General features: G+C 40.2%; 1 protein-coding gene across 1 annotated transcript; it reads right to left on the bottom strand.

Moving 5' to 3' along the window:
• Positions 1-4,632: 4,632 nt before the first annotated feature.
• LOC105998904 (arylacetamide deacetylase-like 4) lies at positions 4,633-18,504 on the bottom strand. Its single transcript, XM_013033746.1, has 4 exons — positions 18,337-18,504; positions 17,022-17,238; positions 9,883-9,946; positions 4,633-5,410 (listed from the first exon to the last, which is right to left on the bottom strand). The coding sequence occupies exons 1-4, from the start codon at positions 18,502-18,504 to the stop codon at positions 4,633-4,635; spliced, it is 1,227 nt and encodes a 408-aa protein (XP_012889200.1).
• Positions 18,505-19,416: the final 912 nt, after the last annotated feature.

Genomic DNA, 19,416 nt, shown 5'->3' with positions numbered 1-19,416 from the left:
AAGATTTCCTTTAATTCTACCGCTTACTTCCTTTGGCTGAATAATATTTTAATTTATACTTGAACACAAACTTTTTTTATTCATTCATGTGCTGATAGAGACTTTTACTACCCCACATTAGGGTACTGGAAGAAATGCATCTAAGGACATCAATGAACTATTATCTGTCTGAATCTCTGCTTTCCCTTTTCTGAGAGTGCATCATGTGCTTCTTATTTATATGATAGTTTTCCTGTAAATGTTCAAAGAAACTACAAAACCAAATACTTCTGGATATTTTTATTATCTTTAAGTAGTTGTACAAGGGAGCTAGCATTCAACAAGGTAGGATATGAATACAGTTCCTTTTCAGTAACGTCATCCCTTTCAACAGTCTCACCTATATGCCCCTTTCCTCCTTTTTCATAATTGTTAGGGTATGTATTGATTTGCTTGCCATTTAACAATGCAGTTTATGTATACAATGCATCTTGATCTGTGTCATCCATTCAACATTTTCACCACCACCACCTCTGGACCCACCATTTCCCTTATTTTTCTCAATTCTGTGGTATTTACAATGCGTTCTTCCTTGCATTCTACTCCTTTTCCCTTTCATTCTCCTAATATTCTCCCTTTGCCTTCCTCACAAGACCCATTCATTGGTACTTATTTTGTTAGACATATATACTATAGTATATAGTATATACTATTTGCACTCTTCAAAGAATCTGCCATACTTCAGTTAATACATTTACACCTATGTGCATATCATCCAGTGTGTTTACTTATAGACTTTAAAGCACATTGTAGTTCCCACACATCAGAGAAAGCATGCAACTTGTGTTTCTCTCTATCCAGCTTAGTTCAATTAATATAATATTTTCAAAGTCTTTTCATTTCTTTATAAATGATAAAATATTGTTTCTGATAGATCTTTCAAATTCAGTTGTATGTACACACACACACACATATATATCACATTTTCTTGATGCAACCATCCAATGAGGAGCATTTTGGTGAAGTAAAACAGAGTATTAGAGCGATAAATCCACGTCTTCAAAGAAAAAAAAAGCAAGGAACACCATCTGCAGGTCTTCAACTTGGCTTCATTGATAGGAATTTAGTATGGCTTATTGCGTAGCAAACACAGCTACTCTGTTAGGGATCTACTCTCCAGGGTGCAAGAAGAAGTCCTCCATGAGCAACCTATGATCATCTGAAAATAACATATAAGGGACTAGGCTCATTCAAGAGAAAACTTGTGAGTTTCATGAACAGACAGCCAGGACCCTCTCAACATCAACATCTACTTTAGTGATTTCTTCCTCAGTTTACATCTATGGCTTCCTGGGACTTCTTTAGAAGTGAGCAACAAAGGAAAAAAACAAAACAAGTTCGAAAAAACTAAAAACAGTCACCACTTGAGGGTGGATGGATATAGCATTACAGTCTTCTCAGAAGCAACCCTGAAGAATATCATGGAAAGAATGAAAGAACTTCAATGGGACCAGTGAGAATACCCAATTCATTTGGACAGAAAAGTAGTCCGGAGTATGATTCTCTATGCATTTGTGTTGGAGTTTCTCACAGATTCACTAGATGATTAGACAAGACTTATCATTGGTGGCAAGGAAGTTAAAGTAGATATGCAAATATCCCAATATCAGAACAGTATGTGATGACACCTGTGTCCCAGGGAAAAGAATATCCAAAGATTTTAAATGTGGAAGACACTTAACAATTATGTGTACAATAGAATATACTCTGTGCATGATAACCAGAATCTGTGCCTATCTCTTATGCTTTTCTTCAAGGAGTTAGGCACAAGGTCATTGTGATGCAGGGTATGGAAGCTGGATCAGATTGAATAATGACCCTTCAAAGATGTCCACATCCTGATTTTATGAATATGTTAAGAGGGACTTGGTAGATGTAATTAAGGTAAGTATCTTGAGATCCAGAGGATATCCTAGATTTATTTAAGTCAGCACAATATAATCACAAAGATTCCTACAGGTTAGAAACACGAGGATCACTCATATTCAATGAAGGCATGAGGACAGAAATCAAGAACAGAAGCAAGATCGGATGGACGGTCTTGGCTTTGAATGGGGAAGAACAAGCCCCAGAAACAAAAGGAGAGTATACTGGAAAAGATGGCAAAGGTAAGGTGTTAATGTTTGAATAAGATCTTGGTGAAAGAATTAGGTAACTGGAGATGCCCCTCTGAATGTCATGCCTGGTTAGTGGTTCTTTCTTCTCTCTCAGCTTCCTGTTCACCATGAGGGGAAGAAACTCTCAATTCCATGATGTTATGTGTTGCTTAAAGGGGCCAATCACCCATGAACTGAACCCTCTGAAATCATAGGCAAAATCCATCCTTCCTCCCTTAAGTTATTCTCTTAGCCACAACTTCTTCCAAAATAGCAAATACACAAGGGAATATATCCCCCATCCCCAGACCCTCTGCAACCAATGCAACCTTCCAGATCTAGATGGAATTATGGCCTGGGACTACCAAGACTATTACAATTGTGCTGTTAAAGCAGTTGTCTTGTGACAATGTGTTCAAGCACTCACAGATGATTGTGGTGTGGGGGAAGTAGGAAAAGATCTTGGTAAGATGAGACAAACTTTTCTGGGGCAACCAGTAATCAACCACTGCAAAGGATGAACCTATGATTGTCAACCATCTTGTATTTTGTGTACTGACAAGCAGGTTTCATTGATTTGCTCTCCACTTTCTCATGTGGTCTTCCACACAGAATAGATCCTATAGTGGTGCTTAATGTCCATATCTTTGTGTGAGGAAGAACCATAACTTGTCTCAGAGAATAAGTAACAGCATGCATGTTCATGATTGCTCCACAGGAGGTTCTGGTGTCACCTCACTTAAGTCTGCCTCTCTAATTAGTTTGAAGGATTAGAAAATGTCACATAGAAAGACAGAGTGAACTCTAGAAGCTGAGGGCAGGGAGGTCTGATCAACAGTAGTCTTCAACTTCAGTCTTCAACTTAAAGGATCTGTACTCTGAATAATGACACAATTAAGATTAGAGCATACAGAGCATTCCTACTTGACCCTAAACAAAACTGAAGTCACACACTAACATAGAAGCCCCCACAAGCCCAGAATACAGCAAATCTGATTCCATTTGTCAGAGCCACAGAAACTTCGACATAATGAATGCACATTATGTAAAACTAAGCTGTTACTAGACAATAGAGCCACTGAAACTTTGACATAATGAATGCACATCATATAGAACTATCACATTTGTGGTTGGGGAAACTTGACACCTTCTTCTATCATAGCTTCTAATATATAAACCATAAATTATGAGGTCTGCTCAGGCTCCCAGGGACACAATAGATAGTTGTGCCCTTTGCAAAGTTTCAAGACATCCACAGAATCCCCTTTCCCCATCACTCAGACATGAGGGACTTGGTACCCATGGAAATTATGACTAGGTAGATATGGAGATTAGTGGGGCTTGGGGTTCTTACAGACGATGCCTCTGGTAAACATGAACACGTGGAAAACTACTAGGGGCCACTCCCGGAATTCAGGGCAGATGTTTCTGTCCCTGTTCCTAGAAGCAGCAAAAGTAGTATTAGCTACACCAGGTGCTTTGTAACACTGGGTAGCCAAGGAAGGAGTTTAGAAATTCTAATTCAAGACTGGAGTTCAGGCAAAGATCATAGATGCTCAGAACTCGGCTTTTCCTTCCATTTCTCCCTTCTTGTCTTTTCCCCTGTCTCTCTGCTTCAAACATCCCTAGGGAATCCTCCTGTCATCCAGACCCAGGGTACCAGAGACAAAGAGATTGCTTACAAATGAATTCTTCAAGCTAGCTCGAACCATAGTGAGTTAAGCCTGGATCAGTGACCTTACCCTCAAGAATAATGAAGTAACTTCTCCAGCAGGAAGGGAGGGATCAGCAATGTTTCTTCATCATAGGTATGGATTCACCATTGACAGTATGACCAGGGGTGATATTTATTCTGCATCGACACATTAGTTAAAATATCAAGAAAATTAAGATTATTTTTCTCATTTTGATAATTTTAAATTTTTATTGTCATTGTAAAGGTGATATACAAAGGAATTACAGTTATATAAGCCAGGTAAAGAGTACATTTCTGTCTTTTTTTTGCCAGTCCTTCTGTTTGAACTCAGGGCCTGGGCAGAGTACATTTCTTTTGGGACAGTGTACCCCTTCTCTTGCCCTCTCCAAGTTTTTCCATCCCATCCCCACCCACAAGTGTATAGTTCATTTTCAACATACTGTCTATTGAGTACCACTCCTGCATTTCTATATCCTTTGTCCATATCTGTGCCCTACTTTACCCTCTGAAAGGTATATATCATTTTGACATTTATTTAACCTGAATGAGAATAGTGGAGAACATTGCTGTAATATTCTTGATATTCAAAAGTAACAGAATGGATTTTCAGGAATAAGAAGCCAGTTGATCTTTGTTTCTGCCTTGTCTGTCCTTGGGAAATGCACTGAATCAGAATTTACACACACACACACACGCACGCACGCACGCACGCACGCATGCATGCACACATTCAGTGAAAGTCAGAGATGATAAGGAAGGCCAGGCCACCTACCTAACCCTTGTTAGAATGCAAAGTTCCTTTCAGACTTCCTTTATGTAACTGATTACAGCATTTACAATTTCCAGGGAGCAGGGGAAAGAGAAAATCTTCTTATCAAAGAAATTTATGCATCCATGAAACCCATCCTCCACATGGTGCCAGGTCACAGGGACCCCCTGGTCTTCCAGGCGCTTTTTGTACAGCAGGCCATCATCTCGGAGGATGTCCCACTCACAGGTCACGATGAAAGCTTCAGGAAGTTGAGCAAAAATATCATCATCTGCTAGAAGGGGTTTATGTTCCCTATCAAAGATACATTTGGTTTCCAGATAGGCAGCTTCATTAAAAGGAGCAGGAAATTTGAGTTGTTGGTTGTCTTTCTTCCTGAACCTTTCAGGAAGGTTGTCAGAGCTCAGCCACTTCCTGTACTTCTCCCAAACATCCACAGGAATACAAGCACCAGTCAATAGAGCATCTTTCCAAGACAGATCAATAGCCAGATATTTACACATAATCATCAACATCAAATTTCTGGTGAGCAATGGAATATTTTTGTTCTGCTGAAATGAAGGTAACTGTAGATTAATGACCTGGAAAAATGAATAAATCAGGATCTGAGCTCGGATGTGGGGAAGATCTGGTCTGCCAATCAAAGTCTGGGTCATGCTGGCCACTATGGTACCTCCAATGCTGTCTCCACAGAGCACAACCCGGGAGGGGTCCACTCCATAGAATTTCAGTGACTTCAGGAAGTGGATGGAGGCATTCAGACAATCACAGAAAATGATGGGGTAATGGTAGTCAGGACACTTGCGGTATCTAGGGAGGAAAGGGTACACAGGTAAACCCAGAGGTCAATGAAGGCCCCTTGAATCTTGTCTTCTACACCCCTCCCCACCATTTGCATGAGTCATACCTGATCAAATCCCAAGATTTTGACCAACAACTAAGGATTCTTATCTCCATGTTTATGTGTGGATGTGAATAATCTGTCTACAGTTGGACAATTTCCAACAAAACCCATATTCTGCTTCCAGAGATGAATAAGTTCCCAACAAGGTTTTTCAAATAGAACAGCATTTGTTTGGAAGCAGAAAAACAGCAATGCTTTGGGAAGCAAAAGACAGTTAAATACCTCTGTACAGTATTTTTACAATTAAAAAAAACATAAAAAAGACAGTTAAATCTGATCCTTAGGACACGAATGGGGATTTGAGTGAAGATAGTGGCAGAGAGGACTTATCTCTACATTTCCAGTTCTTACACCAAGAGATCATGAAACATTCGAGTGACACCATTTAAAGAAGGAAATGAGAGAAATTGAAACTTTCCTGTTATTCTCTGTCTCATCACCAGACCCCATCTTACCACAGTGTCTGCAAAATTGTGTAGAACATAACAGTATGATTCAATTAAGGTAAAGAGATCAAGGTAAAGTTGTTTAGCCAGAGAATCTGAGGAGAGGACAAAATAGAGGAGAGGAGACAAGTAGCGGGAACAGAGGGGAGAAAAAAGGAAGGAATAGAGGGAAAGTGAGAGTTGAAGAAAATCTTCTTGCATTTAAGCAACTCTCATTCATTTCCTTCCAATCATTGCCCATTGCACCCATTTGATTGCCTGCATAATGAGTGACCTAGGAACAAGATTTACCTCTGCAAGTGTCTGACATAATATTACTCGAGAAATTCTGGACAGGAAACAAATGAATTTATTTCTGCACCCCTTTCTGTGCACCCTTTTCACAGGATCTTCATTGTCTCTAAGACTTTTGGAGATTTGCATTTCACTAATGGAAGATCAGATACCAGGGCAGCCAAAAAGTGGAAGTTACCAAATACCAAATGCTGTCTTCCTCATTGTTCTCAGAAAGGACCAGAGATGCTAAGTTCTGTAAATTACATTGCTATACCATACCCAGCCTAGAGGCCCCCAAGATGAAATGAGTTCAGCAGTTGAGGCAGAAAACAACAAGAAGATTTCATTTTTCTCACTTGCTTCTGCAAACTGTGTCCTGTTAATGTTTTGTTATCTCTTGGTGGAAGAACTATAATTATACAGATCATGGCCTTCTGCCCTTTTCCTTACTCAAATTTCCATTGCTTTGCAATAAACCAGACTTGGATTTTCAGCTTCACTCTCCATCAATACCTGCCTGGCTTAAATTGGTAGGTACATAAGTAAATATTTTAATTGCAATAAGTATGAGGAACCATCAACTCAACAACAAACCAGACCTTGATCAGAACTTTCATGATCAATACTGCCACCCTATCATCTCCATTCCTACCTCTTCTAAGAATGGATATGCCTTTGTAGTTTGTTAACTAAATTCCTTTCAGGAGACCAATGTGTATCTCAGTCACTTTTATATCTTGGATACAAGTATCCCCAAATGGCACATTTGCTTCAATCGTGGTTCCCAGCTGGTGGGTGAAATCTTTGAGATATGATACCATATTGAGGGCTGTGACTTCATTAATAAGTTAAACCCTCTGATGGATTCATAATCTCTTGTCATCATTGGGTGGTGATTGGAGGCAGGCTTAATTAGAAGATAATCTAATCCTTTGAAGGTAATTTTGTCCCTGATTCCTTTTTATCTCACTCTGCTTTAGTTTTCCTCATTTGATTAAACAATTTGGCTCTCCTCATGCCACCGTCTTTAGTCTTACCCCAACTCACAGCAATGGAGCAAAATGCTCATGGACTAATATTTCTCAACCACGAGACAAAATAAATTCCTCCTCTCTTAAAATGTTCTTCCCTCAGGTATCACAGGGAAGAAAAATACCAGAAAAGTGAAGTTTCTGTTACTACCTCACAACGTGGTTAGGAAGACTTTGGAACCAGTTTGTGGAAGGAAGTTGGAAACATTTGAAATGTATGCTGGTAATGACCAAGAATTCTGGAAGTACTCATGAGGTCTCAGATGGAAGCATGATTCTATTGGAACTTGGACTAAATGTTATTCACGTTACATGATGACAGAGAAGCTGTCTATATTTGAACATGCCTTGAGACTTTGAGTTTGAAATTGTTTGACTAATTTATGTGGTGAAGGAAATTTCAGGCAGTTCATATTTTTTGTCTTTCTTTTGTCAGTCATGGGGCCTGAACTCTGTGCCTGGGCACTGTCTCTCAGCTCTTCAGCTCAAGGCAAGCACTCTATCACTTGAGCCACAGCACCACTTCTGGCTTTTTCTGCTGAGGAATCAAACCCAGGGCCTCATGCATGCAAGGAAACACTCTACCACTGAACCATCTTCCCAGGCCCAAGGTAGTTCATCTTATAAGCTGTGATATAGTTATTTCTGGGTCCTTTTATCCAGATTGATAGTGAAGATGAGGAACAATTTTGCAACTAGACTTTTTTTTTTTGGGGGGGAGGTCCGGTCATGGGGTCTGAACTCTGGGCCTGGGCACTCTCCCTCAGCTCTTCAGCTCAAGGCTAGCACACTACCACTTGAGCCACAGAGCCACTTCTGGCTTTTTTCTTTTTGCTTAAGTGGTGCTGAGGAATCGAACCCAGGACCTCATGCATGCAAGGCAAGTGCTCTACCACTGAGCCACCTTGCCAGCCCCAATTAGACTTTTTAAAAAAGAAACTCTAGTGTATTGAACATTATGGAAGAGCTGAATGTGGTTGCTAAAGAGAATTGCCCATTCAATGAAATTAATATTTCTTTTAAGACCAATAGAACAGGTGTCATGAGGATATCTCAGGAAGTAACCAGACCTCACAATTCTTAGGCTCTGAGTCATATAAGTTTATACTCATTTGAAAGACTTTCCCTTGACAAAAGCTCACCACTAGGCCACACTGCTTGCATAGGGCCTCCTGGAAAGTTCTGTCTGTTGGATTCATTTCACAGTGATCCACAACACATGCAATAGGAAAAAACTGCAACAGTGGCACACAGGGGCCCAGCTACCTCCTGAGCTACTAGTAGACAGCTATTGGCATCATCCATATGGTAATGATTGCAATAGTAATGGTTAAAGTGCCAGATAACTTACACCTAGATATTAGAGGGAAACCTGGAAATGTAGCCAATAATGGCAGTGCTAGAGCCCCTGCAGGCAATCCCTAAAAGGGGATTGATGGGTGAAGGTGTGAGCATAAAACCTATGGAGATCCATGAAAGTTGAGGATGCCATCAAAGAACAGTAAAATTGTAATTTCTGCTGAATAAAATTGAAATTGTGATCAAAGCCATCTCAAGAGCAGCTGAGTTGGCTGCAGCATGAAAGGCTACAGTAGTATTATGTAAGACTCTTAGAGACCACATAACATCATCATTTGCCCTGAACGGTGGACATGAATTTACAGGATTTAATGTTTTCCCAGATGTGTTTTGGTCTTGCTCTGATGTGTCTCCATTCTTCCTTTGGAAATGGAGATGTATATTCAGTGCAATTGATCAATAAAAACATTTAACTTCCTCTTCAGTTTACAGAGATTCACAGCTCATAATTTGCCTTGAGTCTCAGAAGAGATATGAGATTAGAACTTGAGAACAGTATTGGAACGATGAAGCCTTAGAGATTCCTGGAGAAATACGAGGTGCCTTCTGTCTTATGAAATGGCTCTGTGCTCTTGGTGCCATGGTAGATTCTTATGGTTTGGACATGAAGTATCCCCAAAAGGCTCATGGGTTCAGTTGCTCATGTTGCACCGTTGGTGAATTCAATCATTGACATGCAATTGGATAACAACTATTCTGACTTCACCAAGGAAAGAGTCAGTGTGATGGAAGTACGGGAGTAGTGCCAAGTTCAAGCCAAGCTGGAGGAAATAGGTCACTGGGATGTATGTTTGAAAGGTTTCCTTTTCCCAGGCCATTTTTTCTGTCTTTGCTTCCCAGCTGCCATGAGACAACTTTCCTCTGTATGTCTTCCCATTGCCTTGACTGATGTTCTGATTCATCACAGGTGCACAGCAATGGAACAAGCTGACCATGGACTGACCCTCTGAATCCATGAGTTTAGATAAATCTTATCTCATGCGTATTGTTTATCTCAGGCATTTGACTCCATGACAGAAATGGAACAATACGGACAGGATTAAGGGTAGTTATGCCAGGTAGTATTTATGACCTCTAAACTCTGCATTCTGTAATGATGGGCATCATTCCAGGCTTTGCTGTTTAGGACATTGTGATGCCTGTGTCTGTGAGAATAATACAGGATGTCTTTTCCAATGTGAACCCACAATATATGTCTACAATTACTCGGGACTCACCCTTACCTTCTCCATCACTATAGATAAGCCTCTTTCCTGGGCCACTTACCCCACTGCCATCAGCACTGAGTCTGTCTCCCTGGCCAGAACATTGCACAGGTTATGGTAAGAATCTGCAAAAAAAGAAAAGACCCAGAATGGTCCATAAAGAAAGTTTATAGCTTCCCACTACTGTGCCAGAAATAACACTGCCAATGAGGCTCGAGGGTTGATATCTTCACTCAGTTCCTACATTTGCCTCCTCTTAAGAAACCACTGCCTCCTCTACCTGGGCAAACTTACATCCCTCCACAATCTAGTCAGTGTCAAAACTCAAGTCAAAATTGGGACTTATGGTTTACAATTCACAAACTTGCAGTGTGGAAAACTGAGGTCCAGGCACAATAAGAGCTCTAAAATGGGCAAAGCCAACACTAAGGAGTTTGGATGACATTCTCAGGAAAATTAATAATTTCATATATTTATACTAAGACATGAATGATTCACAATGAAACATTTTAATGAGAAGCGAGTTCATCTAAAGTTCTAGGTGGAAGATACTTTCATGTTAGTGGCACAGTGCATCTTAACACAGTGCTGAGCACAGACCTGACAACATAACCTCCTACTGAGTCTGGCCTTGCCCTCATTGTCCCCATTGATGCAATAAAAAGTCTTTGGACATGCACAGCTGGCAGTGCCACAACCAATTGAGTTAGGACCTCAGGTGGAAATTGGGCACCAGGATTTTCTAAATCAAACCAGGCAATTGCAGTATTGAAAAGGAGTTGTTGGGAGTGCTTACTGTGGTAGGAAGACTAACATCGGACAAGAATGGGGTAAATTTTGCCTTGCATGCTCAAGGCCCTGGGTTCTATTCCTCAGCATCACATAAGCAAAAACAAAAAAGCCAGAAATGGTGCTGTGGCTCAAGTGGTAGAGAACTAGCCTTGAGCTGAAGAGCTGAGGGACAGTGCCCAGGCCCAGAGTTCAGGTGCCATGACCGGACCCCCAAAAAAAATGGGGTAAATTAGGCCATAAGAAATTCTGTCTTCCAAATAAATACAATTTGATGTAGTTCTTACAAAAATCAAAATTAATAATTTATAAACAATAGAAAAGACACTGAGGAAATTGACAAAAACACAACAGGGGTCAACCCTGCACTTTTGGTTTCCCCAATATTAGTGAGGTCAGATATAAACTGAACAGGAAAGACACTGTGATACACTTACTTACATGAGCTCAGATGGGGACAAGTGCCACAGGACATGTAACATAGAAGATACATGTCAAGGAGAAATACTAGGGAACAGCCTCTGACCTCGGAGCTACAATGAGAGTTCTTTAGGTAAGATGTTCAAAGAGGCCACTGTTGGAAAGGACAATTGATATATGAAGAAAGATTGAGGACTTGTCAGTTATGCCTTGTCAAAGATGAAGACATCTTTTAATGCTTAGAAATAAACAAAGATAGAAGTCAAGGCGAAGCAATCCTGTGCATCTCCATTGCACAGAGCTGGAGGCCAATGATATGACAAGCTCAAAATGATGCAATTGACCATGTCAGAGACATAATAAAGGAAGACCTGCACTAACAAACTGTGATATCTATTCATAAGATGTGGATAAAACTCCTAATTTGAAATTACAAGGCTTAAGAAAAAATGGACTCAGATGATGGTTATCCACCACAGATGAGAGAAACAGATGCATTTTGCATTCATGTGAAACTTTTATGTCAGGACTGAGGTTATGAGTGGGAAGGAGAAGAACAGTCACAGCCAGGAGCTTGGCAGCCCCACTGCCACATCACTGCCCTCACATGGACGAGGATACCATTGCTTACAGAATATTTCCAGAAAGGCTACAACTAACTCTGTGGATGGTCCTGACCCTCAACCTCTATCTGACCTCCTACACCAAACTCCAATGCTACTTCACTTCACCCACCCCAAGTCCTCAATACAGTTTGGCAGGACTGAAGGATTAGCGAGGGCCTTCTTTTCCTAACGCATACCAGGGGGAACGCCCTTACCCAGGCTGCCCATCACTGAGCCTCCGCCATGATAGAAGATGATTCCTCTCCGAAGGCTGGGCGATGCTGTCTTGGGCTGGAATAACCTCACAGGGATTGTCCCAAATTGCAGGTTGGTCACCATCACTTTAGGGTCCTTCTTTATGGGTAGTAGGTTTTCCATCAACTGGATAAAGTGGAACATGGAGCAAATTCCCAGCTTCTCCAGTATATTCCCCTGTTGGAGATAAGATTCCTAATGGAAAATTTGCCTGGGTTTACTCCCTTGGAAACAACAAGACAGTGGCCTATTGGCTAAGGGACAATGCAACCACAAGGCTCTCTGTGGTGATAGGACTATAAGAAAAATAAGCTTCTATTCTGTATAAATCATCTACTATGTGGTATTGTTAAAGCAACAGGGAAAAAGACTAGGATGGGAATGATTTTGCCAAGGTGGAAACCCAGTTTGGGGATAAGTGGAGAAAACTCAGCCAATTGTCCTGAACACCTGATCCTAAGTTCACTGGCTCCATTGCTCTGTGTTGGGCTCTATCCAGGGGAGGTGGAAAAGACAGTCCTTCCTCTGTGTCAACAGTCAGCATGGCACACCTGGAGTTCTGGTGACGAGGGATACTTTTCTTGTGTTTATGCTCCATGGAATAGAGTAATGTGATCAATTAGGTATATGTGTTATAGGCTCTGGAAGGTTCAGTGATGGCTCAGGGCTAAGAGAGTTTCCTAAACTCCTCTGTAAACCTTCTACAAGCCAGTGTCTCAATCTTTGTGAAAGAGTCCCAGGATATCAATTGCATGACTAGATTCATTGGTGGTTACATTGAATTCTTTCCTCAAGGGACCTCACTTTGGGGATATATCTTCATCTTAGGGAGAACAGTGTGAGGGGAAGGTAATATTCAAAATAACAGCCAGGACTCATTAGATCTCTAAAATGTGCTGGTGTTGGTCCAAATGGATTAACATTCTTATAGTTATCAAACCATTCAAGTACAAGTACAATTATCAATTTTCATTTACCAAAGGGGAAACTGAGACATGTGGAAATCTAAAGAGGCTTCCCACAATTTTTCAGTGACTAGGAGACAATATGTTCTTAACTCGTGAACCAGAAAGAGCTTCACTCTGCAGTCAAACCACCAACCAACTGAGAGAAACTATCCATGCTAATCGATGAGCTTCACTCAGTCTCATTTACAGTGTAAGACACACTGAAGCCAAGTACTAGATCAAGGAGGAAGTGGTAGGATAGATTGACCAGGCCATGTGGATGGCTTCATCAACAGTTCAATGTGTCTTTCTTGAGTGCATTTGTTCTTGTCCCAAGTAGGATAAGCCAATGCATTCACTACATGAAGGCTCCCCAAAGGACACTCTGGAAATTTCTTGACCTGCTTGAGTCAAAAGACAGTAGCTCAAACCACCTAGTGGGCCTAGATTTTCCTTCATGTGTGGAAAGCATCTGAGAACACTTCAACTCCAGGATGGATGAGCTCCTTGGTGCTGAATACCTTGAAAGGCACTTCTTGTTGAACAGGTTAGCACCATATCTGACCTCTGCAACAATACTTTCCACACACATTCTTGGCTCATTCCTACCTGCTATTTTTGCCTGGGAGACTTTCAACATACCCTCTAGTTAGATGGCACCGAATTGTCTTTCCTCTATAATCCCAGGTGTCATGATCTTTAGAAAGCCATCATCCTCCAAATCTTACTCATAGGTATTTCACTGTAAAACCCTCTCTCTCCTGCTCTACACTGCCTCAGATTGTATTGCATGGATGAGATTATGCAGATGTGTCCCAACCCACAAACTGAAGGATCCTTGTGAGAAGAGACCACAACCATCCACCTCTTGTTGTCCACCATCTAGAGTAGTAAACATTTGTTCAAGGAATTTTGGATATGAAACCTCCTGATCTCATATTCTGAAAGGTCATGACATAGGCTACTGCTTTGTTTTGGCTTGCTGTTTCTAAACATGTGCTCACATTAATCCCAGCTGGCAAGTTAGGACAAAGGTGGAATTAGGAGGAATACTGTTGTTGTTAATATACAATATTTGATGTTTAAAAGCTGGAACAAGAAAACTCCTTTAATATCACTAGTGTCTGTCACATTATTGTTCATGTTATTTTTTAGTAGTTCTTAGGATCAAGGCCACAGCTTCTAAACACTAGGCAAACAGTTCACCAATGAGCTCAGTCTTCAGTTCTTTATCTCTTAGTTGGATAAAAGCAATCTTTCCAATCTTTGTATCTCTAATTGTTTAACAGAACTTAATGTTTTCCTTTGGGAACTTAATAAACACACTACTAACAAGCTACTTAGACTGAGCACTTGTAAATTCCTAGCACTTTGATGATTATTTCAGTGCTTTTCCTATTTAATCCTCATATTATGACTATAAAAAGCATCTTCTACCTAGGATTATAGGTGAGAGCTACTGGCACCCTTCACCTCTACCCTATAAAATCATTTTGAAAGGGATGACAAAAGCCAAGCAGTGACATTTGAGCCAAGGAAATGTGTACTTTAATTTTTTACCACAAAGCTACTGAAATTCTGTGTTTTATGTTTCTCTTAATCTCATCATTCTGAAGTAAATAGAGAGAGAAAAAATTAAATCCTCTCTTCCTATGCATACATTGTAGAGAAGAAAAAAGACTCAAAACATGAGGCCACAAGCTAGTGGCTAAGGCCTGGGACTCTGACCAAAAGTTGTCTAATAGTCCTGATGTCTGAACCATACAGTGTGGTTCAGGTTTTTCTCAGTCTCCTTAAGCATTTTATCCCTCCTTTGTCTCTCTTCTTGAGGTCACATGGATATTCACATGTGGGTATTCTCTTCCTCATTTCTGTCCCGGACATTGTGCCCCGTGGGACACCAGTTTTTAAGGAAGCCACACTGTGGCTCAAGTGGTAGAGCACTTGCCTTGAGCTGAAGAATGGAAGGATAGTGCCCAAGCCAGAGTTCAAGCCACACAACCAACAAAAAAAAAATAGTTTTTAAATTAGTTAATCCTCTGCCAACATGAGTAAAAATACATGGGATAATATGTCTGAGACAAGTAGAAATGGTCAGATAAGTTGATGTTAAGCAAAATGAGCCCCAAGATAAGGACTCAAATGGTTTTTTCTTTCTTGCTATTGTTTCTAACTATTTATAAAATGGTTTCTTTGTTGCTTTGTATGTCCCTCCCCCAAGTTATAACTCCTGTTTTCTGTATTTGATGTTGGTATAATTTGTGAAGGGGAAGGGATAAAACAAATCGTTTAAATAGGGATACAGGTGGACCCATTGCAACAGTGAGATGTACAAGACGTCATGTTGAAAAACAAACTTTACAACTTTGGTATGGAGGAGGGGATGGGGGGAGATAGGAAGGGATGGTAAGAGGAAACAAAGGAGAAGGCAACAATGTTTGATAAGAAATGTACTCATTACCTTGCCCATGTGCTTGTAACCCCTCTGTACAGTATTTTCACAATTAAAAAAAATAGACGGGATATGACTCACATAAAATTAGAGATAAAATGAGGATATCATTAAAAACATTCAAAAGACCATATAGGAATATGTTGACATACTCATATAAGCTAGAAAATCTGGAAATTGATGCATGTCTAGATAAACTAAACTAACCAAAACTGGGCCAAGAGGAAATGTAACTCTAAATAGATCTATAACGAGCAATGAAACAACGAAGAACAAAGATAAACCCAAATTCTGACAGTTAAATTCTAAAAGACCTTTAAGAACCAACATCAATGCTAACACTCCTTAAAGTTTCCATAAAACACAATAGGAAAAACGTTATCAAATTCGTTCTATGAACCTGGCATAACACTTGTTCTAAAACCAAACCAGGACACAAAAGAGAGACAGACAGACAGACAGACAGAACTATAGACTAATTGTTTGATGAACAAATGCATTCACAGATTGATTGATATAGATATATACATATAATAATCAATATAGTCAAAGAAGTCATCCATATTGGCAGATGATAGGATCCTATACCTAAAAGAATCTAAAGATTCTATCCCAGAATTCTATCCTAGGACTCATAAAGGCTTTGACAATGAAGCAAGGTGTAAAATCATATCAAATCATTAGTTTTTTGTACACCAACAATATTAGGAGAATTAGGATGAGAGGCAAATAGGAAAACAGCTGCATTCAAAATAGTGGGAAAAAATAAAAACCTAGGAATATAGCTAACCAACGAGGTGAAGAACTGCTACAAAAAAAACTATAAACCCTCAAATGAAGAAATTAAAGTTTTAACAAGACACTAGATGATGAAAAGAACTTCCGTGTTCTTGGATTGTTAAGATTGATATCAAAAGAATATCCATACTACCAAAACTAAGCTACAACTTTGATTCATCAAAATCCCAATATTATTTTTATAGTGATAGAATAAAGTAATTCTAAAAATTATATGGAAACACAAAAGGCCCTGAATATAGAAAGAAATCTTGAGCAAAAATACTATTTATTATTATTATTATTGAGGTATCATGATACCAGACTTCAAACTATACTCAAGAGCCATCGTAACAAAAACAACATAGTACTGGCACAAAAACAGATATGCAGAAAAATAGAACTGATTTAAAAGACCCAGAAACAGATCCATACACCAAGAACCAACTGACTTTTCAGAAAAGAGACCAAAAGACACATTGGAGAAAAAAGTGTCTCACCAACAAATAGTAGTGGGGGGACTGAATATCCACATTCAGAATACTGAAATTAGCTCATTTCTCACTCTACTAATATTAATTCCAAGTACCTCAAAGACCTTAATGTAATTCTTGAAACTTTGAAACATTTCCAGGACTGTTCTTCATGGAAAACTTCCATAGCATTTTCCCTAAGAACAAGAAAACTACTACAATTTTTTGAATTAGGAATTAATTTCCTGAATAATACTCCAGTAGCTAAACAAAAATGAGCAGAGTGACATAATAAAATTGAACACTGCCAGGAACCTGCAACCCCATTGATGATGTGTTTCTCGCCCCTAATTGGTTGAGCTGCACTAAGCTTCATTGACTGCTAGAATTGGCCCCTCCCAGGGGTCACTGGATAGCTAGATGAGGCTGATGGGTAATGAGGCCCTTCCTCCATGACCACACACCACAGGAAAGCTCTTTACCCAGACTGCCCATAACTGCAGCCCCTCCATGGTAGAAGATGACGCCTCGAAGAGGGCAAGAGGACATTGCCTTCGGCTGGAACAGCCTCACGCTGATTGTCCCAAATCGCAGGTTGGTCACCACCACTCTGGGGTCCTTCCTTATTGGCACAAGATCTTGTAGAAATTGACAGAATCTGGCCATTGAGCAAATTCTTAGCTTCTCAAGTATACACCCCTGGAGGAGAGTTGGAGACAAAGTTGAGTCATCTGTTTTGATGACTCAGTTCCTTCAATGAGCTCTATGAGCCATTTTGAAACCAGTCTCAGAAATCAGCATGCACACAGCTCCCATATGGAGATGAGTTCATCAATTTCTCCTACAGTTTATGGATATTGAAGCTGGTCAAGAGTTCTGAGAACCGAGAAACAGGAAACCCAAGGAAAGCCATTATTCTCATGATTAATATTCATTGGGCACTGGATGATTATGCTTCTAATCTTAATTACTGAAGAGACTGAGATTCAAAAAATCATGACTGGAATCCTGCATAAGCAGGAAAATCTAGGAGAGTTCTTTCTTCTTTAATTAAACAGTAAAATGGTGCAGCTCGTGAGCTAGAGTACCAGACATGAACAAGAAAGCTGAGTGAAGGAGTGAGACCTTGAGTTCTAGCACAAATATTGCCACATTAAAATAGTAAAGTATTAATATCATACATTAGTCTTGTTTCTTTCTGCCTTGTCTACATTTCAAAGCTCCAAGATACGTGCTATTAGATTACTGATAACATTTTTATCCTCCCCATTTTTAAGAAAGAGTAATATTTCACAGGCAGCAAAGCCTTGCCTTGGAGATTTTTCAGTCATTACTGTGGTTCATAACTGCAGGTTCCAATCTTCCAAAACAGATTAACAGCCACAGACTCTAAGACCTGTACATATACTGGAGACTCATTCACCCACCTAAAGGCTCTTTTCTTATGGATGAGTAACCGGATATGTTTTACCCAGTCTGGTATGGACTGTCCTGCACAGGCAGGGCCACCATGCACTATACCAACTCATTATCTAACTCAAAAAGGCCACAGATTCTTTCATGAGTTTCTTCTGTTTACTTTCTGTGGGCAAGTGGACACAGAAGAGAATCAAAGCCCATTTGTATGCCACTGTATTTGCCTTTGTCTTTCTACAATGAGCCCAGAGCAAAAAGTCTGGCATATTTTCACTGACCAAAGCACACTGGCCTGTACTTTTAGACCGTGTGGCTTTTTGTAAAATGTCTTCCCATTTCTCATTCCTGTTGCCTGATACAATAATTAAAAAACAACTTTACCCAAGTTTTTATCAGTTGGGCCACGCAGTGCATAATCCGAAACTTCACAGTGTGGCCAATGGCAGGAGGAACATCAATAGTCAGAAAATTTTCTAGAAGAGTCCACAAGCTGAACCCCAGAACCATGATGCACACCACAGTGAGAAGGACCACCAATGAAGCAATCATAGCGTCCTTCTCCCTTCAGAATGGGCTGAGGAACTCCTGCCACCTGGAGAAGGTCTTAAGATGATCTCTTGCCCAAAGTGCCAGGCATTTTATATCTTGCAAAGTCTGAATCACCACTATAAAGTTTTTGGCACATTGAGTAAAACAGAAAAGAGTTTGCATCAGATCCTGCCCTGGACAAGTCCTAGCCCAGTATGTGCAGAGCCCTGACCCCTTGTTCAAGGTCAAGTCTGTGTATTATCACACAACCCTAGTATTCTCCAATCTGGTTAGAAGAAGGACAGGTAGTGGTAAAGAGACTTATGCAAGATGTTGCTAAGTCATGGCCAGGCGGCTAAGAGATTGGGAAAACATTGAGTAAGTCCCATCAGGAGCCCTTCGTCTCTCCGCTCAGTTGGAAAATCAGAGATACCAAGGTTGCATGGTAAAAGAGGAAGAACAATCACCCTTACCCAGTCTTGCTCTTCCTCCTCAATTCCCTGGTATGCTAAACTAAAAACTAACCTCACAATTAGTCTTTATATTAGTGACCTGTTTTTTTATACTCGTGTTTTGACATGTATGGCCTTGCTGATCCAAAAGGGACAGCAATTCCTAGGTTTGAGAGACCGCAAACAGCTTACCTATGAGTACACTTTTCATACATAATCCAAGAAGTGCAGAACCCACACCCTCAACCACCAACATTCTTGGCTTCTCAGTGCTAAGCCACTGTCCACCTGCCATGACTCAACAATGACCAGGGATTAGACAACCAAGGGAACACTTTTGCCCTAGTACACACTGAAATCATTTCAGACACTGAGTTGTAAATCAGGTGACTTAGCCTTGCTTTGTCTTCCTATAAACACACCATATAAAATTCTGTGCATGTTACCTCCTATCTTTCTGCCTCTTGAGCAGTTGTGCTTC

Source organism: Dipodomys ordii, unplaced genomic scaffold (assembly GCF_000151885.1).
Source record: "Dipodomys ordii isolate 6190 unplaced genomic scaffold, Dord_2.0 Scaffold6, whole genome shotgun sequence".
NCBI lineage: Eukaryota > Metazoa > Chordata > Mammalia > Rodentia > Heteromyidae > Dipodomys > Dipodomys ordii.
This window is presented reverse-complemented; position numbering and strand designations above follow the sequence as displayed.

What these genes read in the sequence shown, in the direction of transcription:
- LOC105998904 (XM_013033746.1), bottom strand. Translation starts at nt 18,504, where the DNA reads ATGATTGCTTCATTGGTGGTCCTTCTCACTGTGGTGTGCATCATGGTT. An exon ending in CCCAACTGATAAAAACTTGG is followed by an intron (nt 17,239 to 18,336) that starts GTAAAGTTGTTT and finishes ACTCTCCTCCAG; the next exon opens with GGGTGTATACTTGAGAAGCT. An exon ending in TCAGTGCTGATGGCAGTGGG is followed by an intron (nt 5,411 to 9,882) that starts GTAAGTGGCCCA and finishes TTTCCTCCCTAG; the next exon opens with ATACCGCAAGTGTCCTGACT.